At 37.6% G+C, this 18,008-nt stretch overlaps 1 protein-coding gene across 1 annotated transcript; it reads right to left on the bottom strand.

Annotated features, from left to right (window-relative positions):
• Positions 1-16,351: 16,351 nt before the first annotated feature.
• Positions 16,352-16,996, bottom strand: LOC141617464 (protein FAR-RED IMPAIRED RESPONSE 1-like). Its single transcript, XM_074434661.1, has 2 exons — positions 16,738-16,996; positions 16,352-16,560 (listed from the first exon to the last, which is right to left on the bottom strand). The coding sequence occupies exons 1-2, from the start codon at positions 16,994-16,996 to the stop codon at positions 16,352-16,354; spliced, it is 468 nt and encodes a 155-aa protein (XP_074290762.1).
• Between the last annotated feature and the right edge of the window lie 1,012 nt (positions 16,997-18,008).

Raw genomic sequence — 18,008 nt, 5'->3', positions numbered from 1 at the left:
ATCGTACTTGCGGTTGTCGAGGTAGTCAATCTGCTCGGTGAGAAAGTTGATGCACACGCAGCTGTAGTGATCACCGTCGCCGGATAAAACGGGGAGAAAGATCTGCACCATGTGTTGCTAAGATCAGAACAATTAAAACTTAAAAACCATTAGACAAGATTACATGTTTTGTTACCTACCATGTCCGTATCAAGCTGGAATGGTGCACGACACATTTCACCCATGAATCCCGACCACCAAAAATGTCTTCGTCTTTGTTCAACACTTTCCCAAGCTTTTGAGCGTCCCAAATCATAATTGCAGGGGACTGTAATTTGAAAAGTGTTAAATGCGTGAACAGATAATTAAAAGAGCTATTTTATAAAAATAAAGTGAAACTTTAACCAAAAAAAAGTGTTAGAATAAACTCGGAAGGGAGATGTTAAAAGTATAATTTAAACAATCAAAAGTGTAATTCTAACGGCAAAAAGTATCATTTTAACGGACAAATGTGCAATTTTAACATACAAAACCAACGTTTTAACTTGAAAAAGTATAATTCTAACGGACAAATGTGTAATTTTAACACACAAAGGTAACATTTTAACTTACAGTGTGACTTAGTCCAAAGAAAGAACGGGATATGTCCGAAGGTTTCATGATGTGGTTGAGTAGCAAGCACCAACCATCAATAACACTGGTCATGATTTGCTCCCCAGGGTTCAAAGTTGCAATATCTTCCGGGTAATGAAATACCACTCGCTTTGAATTGGACCAATTGTTCCCTACAACGAAAAAATGAAATTAGCCAACAAATATATATATAATTAGCAATGTTAAGAGGCTCTTGTAAAGAATAATACACTTACAACTCGTTAAACACGTCGATCGATTGAACGCATAGTCAATCACATATTTCCCGTCATCCTTTGAACATTGGCACTAGGAGCTCCTGACTGAATGCTAGGTTTTTCGTCGCAAAGCACAAATCAGGATTAGGTGCCCCACAATCAAGAGAACACCCAAGGTTCTCATTGACGTGATCCATGCATGGTAAGGGCTCACTCGAGTGAAGTAAAAAAGGATGGTAGCTCGATCACCGTGAGGGACGTGCGGGACCGGGATAGGAATGTCAACGTTCTCGCCTCGGAAGAACGTCACCGATACCTCTCTTCTCTCGACGGTCCCTTCCGAAGACTTCCCGGAAACATCCTCAACTGCCGCATCTGTAATAAAAATAGTGTTATTTCATCATCGTAAGTAAGTGTAATCGTAAGTGAGAGAAGAAAGTATAATTCAAAGAGACAAAATTATAATTCAAACAAAATTGAGTGTTATTTTATCACAAATAAGTGTAATTTTAACTACAAATAGTCTAATTCTAGAAGACAAAAGTGTAATTGTAAGCTACAAAAGTATATTTTTAACTTAAAAAAGTGTAGTTTTTAGTAGAGAAAATTGTAATTCTAACTGAATAAAGTGTGATTTTATCTAACAAATTGTCTAATTGCAGAGAGAAAAGTGTCATTCTAAGGCAAAAAGTGTTCTTTGTAAATAACAAAAGTGTAACTTTAAGATAGAAAAATGTAATTCTAACTAAATAACTTCATCCACGGCATTACCTCCGTGATCCTTCATCAGACCCATCCACTACCTTCTCTACCGTCCGAGAACTTATATCCAAATTTGGCTCCTCATTATTCCAACCCTCCTCATTTACAATCAGCACAGATATTGGGTGCTCCTCGAACAGTAGCGTTTACTTCCGCAGAAGAATATACGATGTGCTTGTCCATTCTACGTCCATAAATTCCTTTGCCTGCAACGCATATACATATTCAGTCGCTCGTTTTCCTTTAACACCCGCTCGTCAGTGGTTTCGCCTCCGCCGTTTCCTGCACCCTCTTGATAATGTTGTTCTAGTGCTGCGCTCTGCATCGCATATCTCAGCAGTAGAGAACATCAACTGAGTGGCAGGGGGGGAACTTCTGAGTTCTGAACTTCCGCCAAAGCATTATCCGCCTTCTCAGTCTCCCCGGCATCAGGCCCTCTAAATTCCAAAGATTTAGAGTCCACTTGTACAGCATCGTGTAGTGTTGCAGAAACCACAATTGAACTTGAACATTGGAGACTAGGTTCAGCATTACCCTTCCCAATCTTGTCATCATCCTTTTCCGCCTCGGCGTTCAGAGCTTCACTCACATACACACCCGCTCCCGTAGCGTCGGAGGCCACATTCACCAATTCTCTTACGTCTCCAATTCCTTGGTCTTCTCTGTCCGACCTTTCAGCTCGGCGATGCCGCTTTCAATAATCTCCGCACCGAAATCGCGGTTGAGTGACGGGTGGAACAGCGTCGGTGGGCCCATCGTCCTCATTTTTTTGGTCCGCTATCTCATTATCCCGGCCACATGCCCGTCGAGATCCATCGTCCTCTCTTCTACGGCCTCATTTTTTTTGTCGCTATCTCATTATCCCCGGCCACATGCACGTCCGGATCCATCGTCTCTCTTCTTCCTTTGCAGCGGCATTCGCATAGAACTTCTTCTCAGCCTCATCAAGCTCTTCTTTTGAATATATACCTTCCAGAACTTCCCGGTCAAATTTTGGTGGTTCTTTAACAGCCACCTGCTTTCCATCTGCCTTCCTCCTTCTGTATATAACGGAAATCTCACGAGTACTACCAACATCCACGTCGGTGTCCTTACTGTACTCGTCTCTGTGACCAGTGTCCGTAAATTCAGCGGAGCCGTAATATTGCACGGCCTCCATTATCTGTTGTGTAGACACCTCCAGTGCTTTCTCACTAGCCGCATCATCCGAAACAATTGACGCGCCACCGGCCTTCACGGTCTCTACCAAGATCTGCAATCACCTCTTTCTCATTATCGGATCCATCATCCTCCATATCATCACCGTCCTCCTCATCGCCAACATTATCAACATCCTCGTCATCTCCCTCGTCCTCATCGCCATTGTCCTCCTCTTCATCATCGTCACCAACATGCTTTTTCGTACCCGTCGTCATCTACCTCATCATTAAATCTTGATCACCTGGACTTTGTTGCGAACAGTGCTGATTTCACGAACGATTTATTCGTTCACCATCTCCCGCATTTCCACAAAGATAATCCTTCATCCTTTGGCTTTGAAAGAATGATTGCGTGCATTGTGTAGCGACAGGGTCACTAGGATGGTTCATCCCTCCTGTTAACCTTTTGAGCGTCATGGCTGCATCTGCATACCATGAATAGAAGACAGTAGCATTCCTTTGCATCTTCAAGTAAAGCTCATGCACATCCTACATTAAAATACAGATAATTGGACAATTGTTCAGTCAAAAGTGTTCATTAAAAAGTATAATTTTAACCTTAACAACTGTAATTCTAAGGTCCAAAAGTATAATTCCAACGGACGAAAGTGTAATTGTATGCTACAACAGTAAAATATTAACTTTAAAAAGTATTATTTTAACGGACAAAAGTGTAATTGTAACATACAAAAGTATAATTTTAACTGTAAAAAGTATAATTTTAACTGACAACCTTGTATAATTTTAACTTTAAAAAGTATTTTTTTAACGGACAAAAGTGTAATTGTAACATACAAAAGTATAATATTAATTTTAAAAAGTATTATTTTAACGGACAAAAGTGTAATTGTAACATACTACACTATAATTTTAACTTTAAAAAGTATAATTTTTACTGACAACCTTGTAATTTAAGCAATTACTGATTAATATCGCAATTACAATTGTAGTGTAATTGTAGTGAAAGAAAAAGTATCTTTAAAACATTAAAATAGCACTTACATCTACAAAACCGAGCTTTCAACTCCTCGTCATCATCAACACCAGAAGGGAGTTCAATCTCGATGAACTTCTTCCTGTCTGAAGTTGAAGTCACTTGTAATGCCGTATCCCTAACCACATTTCCAATGGCCAACACTTGGCTGTTATCAGGCACCCCACCAATGCTTAACAGTTCTTTTTGTAGGCACCGAGGATACTTAACCACGGACCAAGTTAGCCGACCCAAACGGCTCTTGTCAAGCTCACCATGTAGTCTGTCAAAAAGCGTCTGCCGGTCCCAGTGCTTAATGAGGGGCAGGGTGTGGCGACAACTCTCACCACGGAAATCGAAACGTTGAAAGTACGTAATCATTAAGAAGGGGATACACCCCAGTCTCATTTATTTTCACCAAGATGTCTGCCGCACCTTCACCAAATTTTCCAAAGACATAAGAACACCAATCGTCTTTGCGTAATCGAGTCCACATCTTCAACACTCTCAAAAGCTTGAAGTCAACCCCACCGTATGACGTTGGAGTTAGGAATGATGACATTGCGAGCGAACAAACGACTGCGAGTGCGGACCTCCTTTTTGTATTTTTTTTTTTTTAAAATATCTTGGAAGACAATTCCTAAATTAATGCCTTCATTAACCCCTTTTATGTTGTACGCTTTTCGCCATTTATCTTTCAATTGCTTGTTCTCCGGCGCTTGAGAATCCTTTTGGCGGCCCGTAGGTACTAGATCAAGAGTTTTAGGACCAAGTGGTAACATAAAACAGTCATACACGTCATGCTTGGTGACCATGAACTCCTTATCCTTGGCCCGAAAAATATACGATTCATCACTGAATGCTTTCAGAAAATCTTTAACGTACCCCATCGGATATGTTTTGAGCTTAAGCTCCAGAATACCACCGAAACCAATCCTCCGTACCGCATCTCGCTGTGCATCATTGAGCTTTTCAAGGAGCTCAACCAGCTGCTTCGGCCGGCACTTGACAGCCACCTTTGCTATTTTCTTCGTGTTCGGTTTTATTTGGTTTGGTGGTTTTGGCAACAACAAGCTCCTTACTCGACTTAACAGGCACCTTTGCTTTTTTGGACTTGCCTGATTTACCCTCATTTCCACCTGACATCTGTTAACATTACTCAAAATTCATTGTTAAATACAAAAAAAATTTAAGACAAAAAGAAAATTTAAAATTGTAGCAGCATAAAGTGTAATTATAGCAGCCACAAGTGTAATTCTAATAAAATAAATGGTTATTTTAACAGGGAACAGAAAACTATCAGCAAAAGAAAAGTGTGATTGTAGCAGCACAAAGTGTTATTTTAACTAACAAAAGTGTAATAGTAGCAGAGGAAAGTGTAATTCTAACAAAATAAAGGGTTATTTTAACAGGCAACAGTGACATTTTAACAGGAAAAAGTTTGATTTTAGCTGTCAAAAGTCTAATTGTAGCAGCATAAAGTTTAACTATAGCAGCCACAAGTGTAATTCTAATAAAATAAATGGTTATTTTAACAGGGAACAGAAAACTATCAGCAAAAGAAAAGTGTGATTGTAGCAGCACAAAGTGTTATTTTAACTAACAAAAGTGTAATAGTAGCAGAGGAAAGTGTAATTCTAACAAAATAAAGGGTTATTTTAACAGAAAAACAGTGACATTTTAACAGAAAAAGTTTGATTTTAGTCATCAAAGTCTAATTGTAGCAAAGATAAAGTGTAACTATAGCAAAACACAAGTGTAATTCTAATAAAATAAATGGTTATTTTAACAGGAAATGTAAAACTATCAAAGAAAAAGAAAAGTGTGATTGTAGCACCACAAAGTGTTATTTTAACTAACATAAGTGTAATTGTAGCAGAGGAAAGTGTAATTCTAACAAAATAAAGGGTTATTTTAACAGTGAAAGCATGTGACATTTTAACAGAAAAAAGTGTGATTTTAGGCGACAAAAGTCTAATTGTAGCAAAGATAAAGTGTTATTTTAGCAACAAAAGTGTGATTCTAACAAAGGGTCAAAAGTGGGATTTGTAGCAGAATAAAGTGTTATTTTAGCTTACAAAATTGTAATTCTAACAAAATACAGTGTTATTTTAACAGACTACATTGTAATTTTAGCAAAGAAAAGTGTGATTTGAGCTGAGAAAAGTGTAATTCTAACAAGATAAATTGTGTTATTTTAGCAAAGAAAAGTGTGATTGCAAAGAAAAAGTGTTATTTTAGCATCAAAAGTGTAATTCTAACAAAAGGGTAATCAAAAGTGGGATTTCTCCAACAAAAGTAGGATTTCTCCAAAAAATATGACTAATCTTAATGAATATGAACATATATACTCAAAACGTTGATCAAATAGAACAAGACATCAACAATGAAGAAACCAAAAAAAGTGATCAAATAGAAGAAACCAAAAACAGTGATCAAATAGAACAAGACATCAACAATGGTGACAAAGTAATCTGTGATCAAATACGATCAATAGCATAACAATGTCCAATAAATTAAAAAAAACGTCTAAATAAATGAACAGAACAAATAATAAAATCGAAAAACCCAGAAAAAAATCATAAAACTATAAAAACCCCCAAAAAAATTACCTTCTGAAGTGATTGAATGGACGACAATGGCAGTTTGCAAGTGAGCAAAGAAAATGGAGAAAAAACGATAATAAGGTAGCAAAAAACGATAAATTTGGGGGATTTTTAGAGCGATTTAAATCTTGAAATGAATGTGGTTTAATTTGGGGCAAATGTTTTGGGGGAAAATTAATTTTGAATAATTAAGAGATGGAAAGTGGGGGGAAGTTTTTAGGACGTGTGTGTGTGTGTGATGTTTTGATTGACAACTGCTTTGCATGCATGCTAATACCCACCCTATGAGTGGTAGGAGGAGAGAGGTAATTATTTTAGCCATTAGAATAATATTATTAGTTGCTTTTTACTTTTAATCTAAGCCATTCAATAACATGATCTAAGGGATGACAATAGAACTCATGGACTCAAGTGTAAGACATGGACTTAGATGATCTTATTACTATATATATATATATATATATATATATATATATATATATATATATATATATATATATATATATATATATGTGTGTGTGTGTGTGTGTGTGTGTGTGTGTATATATATGTATATATATATATATATATATATATATATGTATATATATATATACTTATATATATATATATATATATAATTACAGGGCATGCATTATTCTAATGGCTATTTTAATTACTTCTCTCATCTACCTCTCATAGGTTATGAGCATGCATGCAGGTTGTCAATCAAACATCATACACGTCCCATTGCCTTCCCCCCATTTCTCATTTCACTCAATTATTCAAAAATAAATTTCCCCCAAATTATTTCCCCCAAATTAAACCCCAATAATATCAACCGTCTAAGAAAGAAACTGCTCTCAAAATCTCCCAACTCTATCGCTTTTTTGTTACCTTATTATCGGTTTCTTCTACATTTTTTCACTCACTTGCAACCTGCCATTTTCGTCCATTCAGATTACTTTTTGTAGGTTATAAAGGTAATTGTTTTTTTGGTTTTTAGAGGTTTATGATTTTTTCTCTTCATTTATTTTGATTAGGCGACTTTTTTTAATTTATTAGGCATTGTTATGTAATTGCCATTCTCCATTGTTGTTGTACTATTCTATTTGATCACTGTATTAGCTTACTTCATTTTGATTACCCAGTTATTTTTAGCACATTTAAGACATTTACTTATCTATTTTAGCACATACATTCAGTGTGTTATGTTGTACTATTCCATTGAAGCACATGAATTCAGATTTTTAAACTCTTCATGTTAATTGAGATTACCCGGAAATTTTAGCACTTTTTGATTGTTATGTTCATATTCATTCAGATTACCCAGAGATTTTTGAAAAATCACACTTTTGTTGCTTACAATTACTCTTTGTCTGTTAACACTACAGTTTTGTCGCTCAAAATCACTTTTTTGTCGAAATTACACTTTTGTTGATTAAAATTACACTTTTGTCTGTTCAAATTACACTTTTATCCGTTAAAATTATACTTTTATCTGTTAAAATTATACTTTTGTATCTGTTAAAATTACACTTTAGTTGCTTAAAATTACACTTGTATCTGTTAAAATTATACCTTGTTGCTTAAAATTACACTTTTGTAATTTTTTGTCAAAATTACACTTTTGTTGATTAAAATTACACTTTTGTCTATTAAAATTATACTTTTGTCCGTCAAAATTACACTTTTGTCTGTTAAAATTATACTTGTGTATCTGTTAAAACTACACTTTTGTTGATTAAAGTTACACTTTTGTTGATTAAAATTACACTTTTGTCTGTTAAAATTATACTTTTGTCCGTTAAAATTACACTTTTGTCTGTTAAAATTATACTTTTGTATCTGTTAAAATTACACTTTAGTTGCTTAAAATTACACTTGTATCTGTTAAAATTACACTTTTTTTGCTTAGAATTACACTTTTGTCTGTTGAAATTACACTTTTTTGAGTTAGAATTACACTTTTGTCTGTTAAAATTACACTTTTGTCTATTAAAATTACACTTTATGCTGCTACAATTACACTTTTTTTGTTAAAATTACACTTTTGTCTGTTAAAATTTCACTTTATTTTTTGTGTTGTGTAAGGTCTATCTGTCACATTGTTAATTAATTTTTGTTTCTTCAGCAGATCTCAGATCATGATGAGGCTAAAGCAGCCAAGATCAAAAAAGCAAAGGTGTCTGTCAAGTGCCGACCGAAGCAGCTTGTTGAGCTGGTTGAAAACCTTAATGATGCCCAGCGAAATGCGGTACGGAGGATTGGTTTTGGCGGTATTTTGGAGCTTAAGCTCAAATCATATCCAATGGGTCATTTTAAAGATTTTCTCAAAGCATTCAGCGACGAGTCGTATATTTTTCAGGCCTCTAAAGATAAAGAGTTCATGGTCACGGAGCATGACGTATATGACTGTTTTATGTTACCACTTGGTCCTAAAACAGTCGATCTAGTACCTACGGGCCGCCAAAAGGATTCTCAAGCGCCGGAGAACAAGCAATTGAAAGACAAATGGTGGAAAGCATACAACATAAAAGGGGTTAACGAAGGGGTAAATTTAGGAATTGTCTTCAAAGATATCTTAAAAAAAAAATACAAAAACGGAGGTCCTCAATTCTGCAGGCTGTTTGTTCTGCTCACCGTGTCATCATTCTTATTTCCAACTTCATACAGCGGGATTGACTTCAAGATTTTGAGAGCCGTTGAAGATGTGAAGGCTATTACGCAGTACGATTGGTGTAGTTATGTCCTGAAAAATTTGGTTAAGGCCGCAGCAGCTATTGGTGAAAATAAACAGACCCTGCTCGGTTGTATCCCTTTCTTAATGATTACGTATTTTCAACGTTTCGATTTCCGTGGTAAGAGCTGTCGCCACGGCCTCCCTCTCATTAAGCACTGGGATCGGAAGACGCTTTCTGAAAGATTACATGGTGAGCTTGACAAGAACTGTTTGGGTCGGCAAACTTGGTCCTTGGTCAAGTATCCTCGGTGCCTTCAAAAGGAAGTGTTAAGCATTGGTGGTGTGCCTAATGATAACAAAGTGTTGGTCATTAGCAATGTGGTTACTGTTGCGGCAATACAACTGGCTTCAACTTCAGACAGGAATAAATTCATCGAGATTGAACTCCCATCTGGTGTTGAAGATGACGAGGAGTTGAAAGCTCGGGCTGTAGATGTAAGTGTTATTTGTTCATTTGTCAAATATAATTTAACATGATTTAAAGTTACTCTTTCTTTCATTACAATTGCATTATTTGTGGTTAAAGTTACACTTTTCTTCACTATAATTACGCTTTTTTCTAATTCTCGTAATTACACTATTTTGCACTAGAATTGCACTTTTGTTAGTTACAGATACACTTTTTTGTTACTATATGTCTATAGTTAAAGTTACACCAACTTATCTTTAGCTTTTTTGTTCTTTTTTTTGAGTGTAGGATGTCAATGAGCTTTATTTGAAGCTGCAAAAGAATGCTACCGTCTTCTATTCATGGTATGTAGAGGCAGCGATGACGCTCAAAAGGTTAACAGGAGATCTGAACTATTCTAGTGACCCTATAGCTACACAATGCACGCAATCATTCTTTCAAAGCCAAAGGATGAAGGATTATGCTGTGGAAATGCAAGAGATAGCTGAACGAATAAATGATTCCGTGAAATCAGCGCCTTTGCTGCAACAAAGTTCAGGTGTTCAGAATCAGAATGAGGAGGTAGATGATGAGGGATACGTGGAGGAGGGTGGTGATGATGATGAAGAGTAAGAGGATGGTGATGAGGATGAGGGAGAGGAGGAGGATGGTGATGATGTGGAGGATGAGGAGGATAGTGAGTTTGTGAAGGATGATGGATACAAGCATGAGAAAGAGGTTAATGTAGATGTTGGTAGAGACTTCGAAGGCGGGGTAGCCGCCTAACATGATTGTGATGAACTAGCCAGTGATAAAGCACGTGAGGTGTCTACAAAATAGATTGTGGAGGCGGTGCAATTTTATAACACGGCTGAATTTAAGGAAGTTAGTAACAGAGAGGATGACAGTAACGACACCAATGTGGACTTTGTTAATGCTCGGGAAATTTTCGTCAGTTATAAAAGGAGGAGGGTAGTGGAGAAGGAGGCGGTCGTTGGCGAACAGCTTACATTTGACCGTGAAACTCTTGAAGATTATTATTAAAAGAAGAGGTTGATAATGCCGAGAAGAAGTTCTATGCGATGGTTGCTGCTGCAAAGAAACAAGAGCTGACTATGGAACTTAGGGAGGTGGCTGTTGTTGAGGAACCTCAGATAGCTGATAAGAAAATTGAGGAGGATAAGCCCACCGACGCTGATCCAACTGTAACTCAGTTCCTATTTTCGACTGCTGAGATTAGTGAAGCAGAGCGCCGAGCTGATCCGCCGGCTGGAGAAGCTCAGGGAAGTGGAGAGGTACCAGAATATTCGAAAATGTCCGTTGATGCTACGGGAACGGTTGTCCATATGATTGAAGTTGTGAATGCCGAGTTGGACAAGGATAATGACCAGAGTGGGAAGTGTACTGCGAAATTAGACGATGATGTACAAGTGGAGACTAAATCTCCAGAATTTATAGGGCCCGATGATGGGGCGTCTGAAAAGGCGGAAAATGTGTTGGTGGAAGCTCAGAACAAAGAATTTGCCCCTCTGTCACTCAGTTCCTTTTTTCGTCTGCTGAGCTTAGTGAAGTAGAGCGTGCAGCCGAACAGGTCTTAGCAGAAACTCAAAATTCTCTAGAGGTACCTGAAAATGGCGCATGCACCATGACTAATGAGCGGTCGTTAAAGGTTAACGAGGTGCCGAAAGGTGTATATGTGTTGCAGGCAAAGGATTTTATGGACGTAGAATGGATAAGTACCGTCTATTCTAGTGCGGAAGTAAACGCGCTGTTCCAGGAGGCCCCAACATCTGTGCATGCTAAAAAACAGCCAGGGTGGAAGAATGTTGAGCCAAATCTAGATGCAAGTTCTCAGAAAGTGGTGGAGAAGGTGGTGGATGGGGCGGCACTGAAGGATCACCCAGGTAATCCATTGACCTTTAGAGTTTTGAAGTGCCATGGATGAAGTTATATTTTCTTCCACTAAAATTACTATTTTTGTCGTTAAAATTACACTTTTTATAGTTAAAGTTACACATTATTGAAATTACACTTTTGGTTGCTATAATTACACTTTTAACTATTGCAGTTACACTTATTTTCTAATGATGAAATTACACTTTTTTTTTTAAACCATGAATTTACACTTTTGATTGTTACGTTTTTTGTTGGCTTTAACAAAAGTTATAATCATTCAATTTAGCGTTTCAATTTTGGAACCCTGTTTGAAAATAATACCCTACGCGAACAAAAGTGTGGCCGGCTGCCGACGGTTTCCTTTATTGTTACAGATGCGGTGGTGGAGGATGGGGTCGTGAAGTCTTTGGAAAGTACAAGCACAATCTATTCTGCTACAGAACTACATGAGGCGTGCGATGGGGTTGTTGTAAATAAGAAAGGGACTATCGATCATGGAGAGGTAACATCTGCTGTATTACTAGAGGCAAAGAAGGCTGATATTCCTATCCCGGCAACGTACGTCCCTCGCAGTGATCTTAGCTACCATCCATTTTTACTTCACTCGAGCGAGCCATTACCATGCATGAACCTTGGGTGTTCTATTGATTGTGGGGCACCTGCTCTTGAAGTCCTGATCAGTGCTTTGCTACGAGAAACCTAGCATTCAGTCAGGAGCTCCTTGCGCCAATGTTTAGTGACAGGAAATACTTGATTGACTATGCGTTCAATCAGTCAGACGCGTTTTCCCAGTTGTAAGTGTATTGTTTTTTACAAGGGGCCGTTATCATTCCTAATTATATATATTTTGTTGACTAAGTAAATGTCTTTGTTGTAAGGAACGATTGGTCCACTTTAGCGAGTTTTATTTCATTACCCGGGAAGATATTGTAACTTTGAACCCTGGGGAGCAAATCATGACTAGTGTTATTGATGGTTGGTGCTTGCTACTCCACCACATCATGAAACCTTCGGACATATCCCGTTGTTTCTTTGGCCTAAGTCACACTGTAAGTGATTCTTGATTTTGTCTAAGATCACTATGAGTCCAGTAATAGCGATGCCAACCAGTAGTTGCTGATATTACACGATTGTCTGTTAGAATTACACTTTTGTCTATTAAAATTACACTTTGGTCTGTTAAAAGTACACTTTTTAAAGTTAAAATTACACTTTTTAAAGTTAAAATCACACTTTTGTCTGTTAAAATTACACTTTTTAAAGTTAAAATTACACTTTTGTCTGTGAAAATGTCACTTTTGTCTATTAAAATTACACTTTTTAAAGTTCAAATTACACTTTTGTCTGTTAAAATTACACTATTGTCTGTTAAAATTACACTTTTAAAGTTAAAATTACACTTATGTGTTAAAATTACACTTTTGAAATTACACTTGTGTGTTAAAATTACACTGTTGTCTGTTAAAATTACACTTTTTTTGGTTAAAGTTACACTTTATTTTAATAAAATAATTTTTAATTTTCTGATTACGCATTTTACACTTTTCAAATTAAAGGACCCCGCAAGGGCTATTTGGAAGGCCCAAAAGCTCGGGAAAGTATTGAACAAAGATGAAGACATTTTTTTGTGGCTGGGATGCTTGGGCTGAAACCTGTCGTACACCATTCCAGCTTGACACGGACATGGTATGTAACAAAACATATAATCTATAGCATTTTCTTAAGAATTACTTTTATTGATCTAAGCGACACGCGATGCAGATCTTTCTGCCTGTGTTATCTGGTGACGGTGATCATTACAGTTGCGCCTGCATAAACTTTATAACCGAGCAGATTGACTACCTTGACAACCGCAAATACGAAGACCCATTAGAAACGCTGCCTTACGGAGGGATAGCACGTATTTCGGTAAGTATGCGAACTCCAAAATTCCGCCAATATCTATGGGTCATATTACTTTAACACACTAACGTGTATTCACGTTCAGGCAAATATAATGGGGAAGTATTTGGTGTCGAAAGGGCTGTCTAAGGGTTCAAAGGTCAGCGGGCTTAAGATCGTAAACATTGAGTTCAGTTGGCAAGGTAAAGGGTATTCGAGAAATGACTGTGGTGTTTTCATGATGCTACATATGTTGTTTTACCGCGGAAAGCCTTTTCAATGTGACCTCGGGAAAGAGGAGGCTATGAGTTTGTACCGTGCTGAGATTGCTACAACCCTCGTCCTCTGTGACCTTAACAGTTACAGAGAAGACATCTTGCACCGGGTTGGTAATTTCAAAGACACAGCTGGACATCCGTTGACAAGAAAGTTGAACGTTGGTAAGAGGAAAACAGATGGTGACATAGGACTGAACGCCACAAAACGTGCCCGCGTTCCTGAATCTGAAGAGCCTATGATGAATGCGACACTTGTTTCCATGCGCATTCCGTCTGGTAAAGCCCTCTCCTCTGTTAAGAGCCAGCCTCGTGGAAAGGGGGACGGGTTGGGCTGCTCTCTCGACTGTGGTAGAGGTGGTTTCAATACACATGTGGTGTCAAAGATGCTCCGGAGCAACCAAGCGTTAATCAAGGATATTAAATAACGGAGAAAGCACGTTGCCGACTATTGCTTGTTAGATGACCATAATTTTGAGGAATGGTCGGTTAATCTGAATTAATAATACTCATACTCACGTTAGTTTCACATTGAGTGTATTTTAATTAACGAGCTTTTAATATTATGGAGTGCAGTGAGCAACTGGTTTGGTACACCCGGCACGCAACGCTGCGGATAGCTGACATTATGTCCTTGGCCCCTGAAAACCATATGTCGTTGAATGTCATTGAGTGCTGGTCGATATTGATGAACCATTTGGAAAAGGAGGAATATGGCGACCATGCAAGGATGTCATTCTTCGGTATACGTCACATGGTACTGCCATTAACCATTGCATAATAGTTATATCCACTTCTATTACACCTTTGTTAGTTAGAATGACACTTTTCTTTGTTGCAGTTATACTATGTGAATGTTTCACTTTAGTTCTTTTAAGCAACAAAAGTGTCATTTTTACGGACAGAAGTGTAATTTTAAGGAACAACAGTATAATTTTAGCTGACAAAGTATCCACATTAATCATGTTCACTATTGCCTTTAAAAGGACATACTGTTGGGATTGCTTGGAACGTTTGAACAACCAGGCACACAATCAGACAGCACCTATGATAAGTTGTATCAAATCTGGGACACCTTCATCGTGGACAGTGAGAAAACCGTCAACTTGAAAACAGACTTACTCTTTGTCCCATTCTGCATTGACGACCATTTCGCATGCATATGTATCAATCACAAATCAAATTCAGTCGACCTTTTGGACCAGCAGCGACATTCTGATTTGCAAAAGTCGTTGTTTGGAAAAGCATCGCGTTTAATTGTAAGTTATCGTCCAGTCCCTTCTCCCAAATATCTTTTTTTTCTCAATCAGTTTTTTGAGTTAATTTTGTACATATGTAGGCAAGTGCAGTCAGTGATTATTTGGAATCACGGGATAAGGAAAAGGTGAACACTAGAGCACGGGAAGTTCCTAATTATGCGTTACGCCAGATACCTTTTAGCGGGAACTCACCTACTCTCAACAAACCAGAGTCGGGGTTGTTCACCATGATGACAATGCTCTTATATGAGGGTGTTCCTTTTCAGTATGGCGACCTCGAGAAGAAGACATCAAGGCGCTATTTGGTGACCCAGCTAATAGTTACCCTCGTTGTAGCAGACATGAACGTCTTACGTGAAGGTGTCCTCGAGAAGATCAAAGCTTTTGTTAGCAACAAGGAAAAATTGTGGAAGGAATACAACTGAAGCGTAAAGTGCCCCGTGTCATTGTAAAAAAATAACAATCCTAAGCTAGTGGTTAACTTTTTGTGGGAATATTGCCTTGCCTATGTAAACATCTATTTCATACTTGGTATCATTATCACTAGACAGTTAGTTTTTGTGTAAACAATGTTAGCAGAACCTTATTTGTAGCTTTCAACATTTTGTAAGACAAGGTGTTTTACAAAAAAATATTTATGTTGCTAACAGAGGTGCAATAATATTTATGTTGTTTTCCAAAGCTATGTCATAAGGCTTTACTATAGATGAAGTGTAACTTTAATCGCATAATCTGTAATTATAATGAGATAAAGTGTAATTCTGATAATACAATTCTACCCTAAACAGATTGTACTTGGATAAAGTGTAACTGTAAAAGAGATAATTTTAATTCTAACCCTAGATAACTGTAATTCTAAGAAGATAAATTGTAATAATAGTGAAGAGTGAGCAATTTCCGGGACTGATGTTACACTTTATAATTGTTTCTTCCAAGAGAAAATATTTCAACAAAATACATTGTAATACCAACGGCTATCAGTTGACTTCCTGGCAGTTTGATGTCTAAAAACAATACGAAACATCAAGTTATACCTCGTATTTTGTGTAGACATCACTGAGAATGATAAATGATACATCCCAAAATAATTATACTGATTATTAGGTATTATAGTGATTATTCTAAGATGTCAACTTCTTCCTCTTCTACTTCTTCTTCTTCTTCTTCCGACGATGACTCTGACGATGGCGACAATGGTGGGTGCTTTGCGAAAGGATTAGGGCTGTTCCTTTTGTCATGGTTAGCTAATCGCTTGCAATTATTACACATGCGTTTTGGCTTCCTTGCCAAGGCAACTGCTTTTGCCTTCATCGACAACATTCTCTTTCCACTTCCCTTGTTTTTTGATTGCTTCGGCGGCAAAATGGTTATCTCCTGACTAGCGAAACAGCCAAGAATTTTATCCAACTGTTGTTGTTTATTCAATGGTGATCCTAAGGGTGACAGTTTCTCCTTAAACTGTCTAATTAGACTAGAAAAGTTGTTGACATCATCCTTCAATTTGCCCATGAGCATACCAACTATCTGATGAATCTCTGACCACATTACTGACATCGCAATCTATTTTCCATCTATTATATCAACGTCCTCAGTTGCTTCCCCATTACAATCGAACATTTTAGACCTCATTGCATCTTTACACCATCTATTAACAATACATTGTTCTGGAATAATCTTCACTCCGTTCGATGAGTAAATCCATATGACATGCCAACAAAGAATGCCTTTCCTTTCAAGCATTCTGCAGCTACAAGCTGCTTTCAATGTATCTTGATCATCAATATAGAGTAATATGTTAGTTAAATCAGTCAGAAAAAAGTGTGACTCTAAGAAACTAAAGTGTAATTCTAACCGGCATAAGTGTAACTCTGTGAAATGTAATTCTAATAAAGATAATGGTAATTATAATGAAACATTGTGTAATTCCAATTCCTGGACAATGATACCTGGGCAGTATGTGATCTCATAATTTCTGTCCCTGTTTGCATCTCTTACAGTGGTCACCTCTAAAGAGTCACACTCAGAAAAACCTCTGCTTTTACAAGTATCGATTGAGTACTTGACCTCTTCTTGAAATTCCTCGAACACTCTATGACTGTACACTTGCGTCCCATGCACCTCGATAGCCAGATGCGTTGATATTTTAGGGAAAGTGTGTCTGTTACCGTTGTCAAGCTTTTTCTGTGTGTGTCTTTGCTGGTCCATCGCGCTGTCAAAACGCAACGAAAACTCAACTAACGTTCCCGACTTGCTCTCAAATCTCTTAAAAAACTATTTTCGCTCTCTGATCTTTGGGTTGTCCTCATAACAACCCCCATATCTAAGTCCCTACAATGTGCCATAACCCACTGCTTCCTTTTAGCGTACATTTCTTTAAACCAGTCAATGTTATTAACCATGTGTTCTCTGCCAATTTCTTCCCATTTTGCATCGAAATCTGCCGCTTCAATGTCTTCATCCCATATTATGACATTCAATGACTTTACAAAGACAGAAGAATCTTCTCTCGTCACTCCATACTTGCTTGGCACTTTGTTCATGATATGCCACATACAATATCGGTGGCGCGCTGTCTTGAACACGGAGGGTACCGCTTTAAGAATACCAGGATCCTGATCGGTAATAATATACTTAGGCTCTTTCCCACCCATCGCAGCCAAAACACGGGTGAAAACTCATTTAAACGAGTCTGCGTCTTCATGAGCAACCAGCGCTCCACAGAAAGTGACTGATCGTTTATGGTGATCTACCCCGGTGAAAGGTGTGAAGGCCATGTCATACTTATTGCTGGAATACGTCGGATCGAACGACACTACATCACCAAAAACTGAGTAGTTCCTTCTAGCGATTTCGTTGGCCTATATAACTTTACTAAGGCTACCGTCAGAATCAATATCATAGTCAAAGAAGAACCCTGGCCTATTAACAACCAATTCCTTAAAGTGGTCCACGAACATCTGACCATCCCGTTCATGAATGTAGCATTTCACATCTCTGTGAAAGTTCTTAAAATCATTTAAGCTAGCTCCAATGTTTTCAAACCCATTAACATGCTCCTTCAGAATTTTGTAAGTCTTCGTTGCTCCTATCTTTAGCTGTTAATTAATGACAATCTTTTAGATTTATTTGAAAGTGTAACTTTAACGGCTCATATAGTAATTGTAATAAACAAAAGTGTAATTCTAACGACTCAAAGAAAGTGTAATTCTAACCAACA

Source organism: Silene latifolia, chromosome X, assembly GCF_048544455.1.
Source record: "Silene latifolia isolate original U9 population chromosome X, ASM4854445v1, whole genome shotgun sequence".
Taxonomy (NCBI): domain Eukaryota; kingdom Viridiplantae; phylum Streptophyta; class Magnoliopsida; order Caryophyllales; family Caryophyllaceae; genus Silene; species Silene latifolia.
The sequence above is the reverse complement of the archived record's forward strand: the minus strand, read 5'-3'. Positions and strand labels throughout refer to the sequence as shown.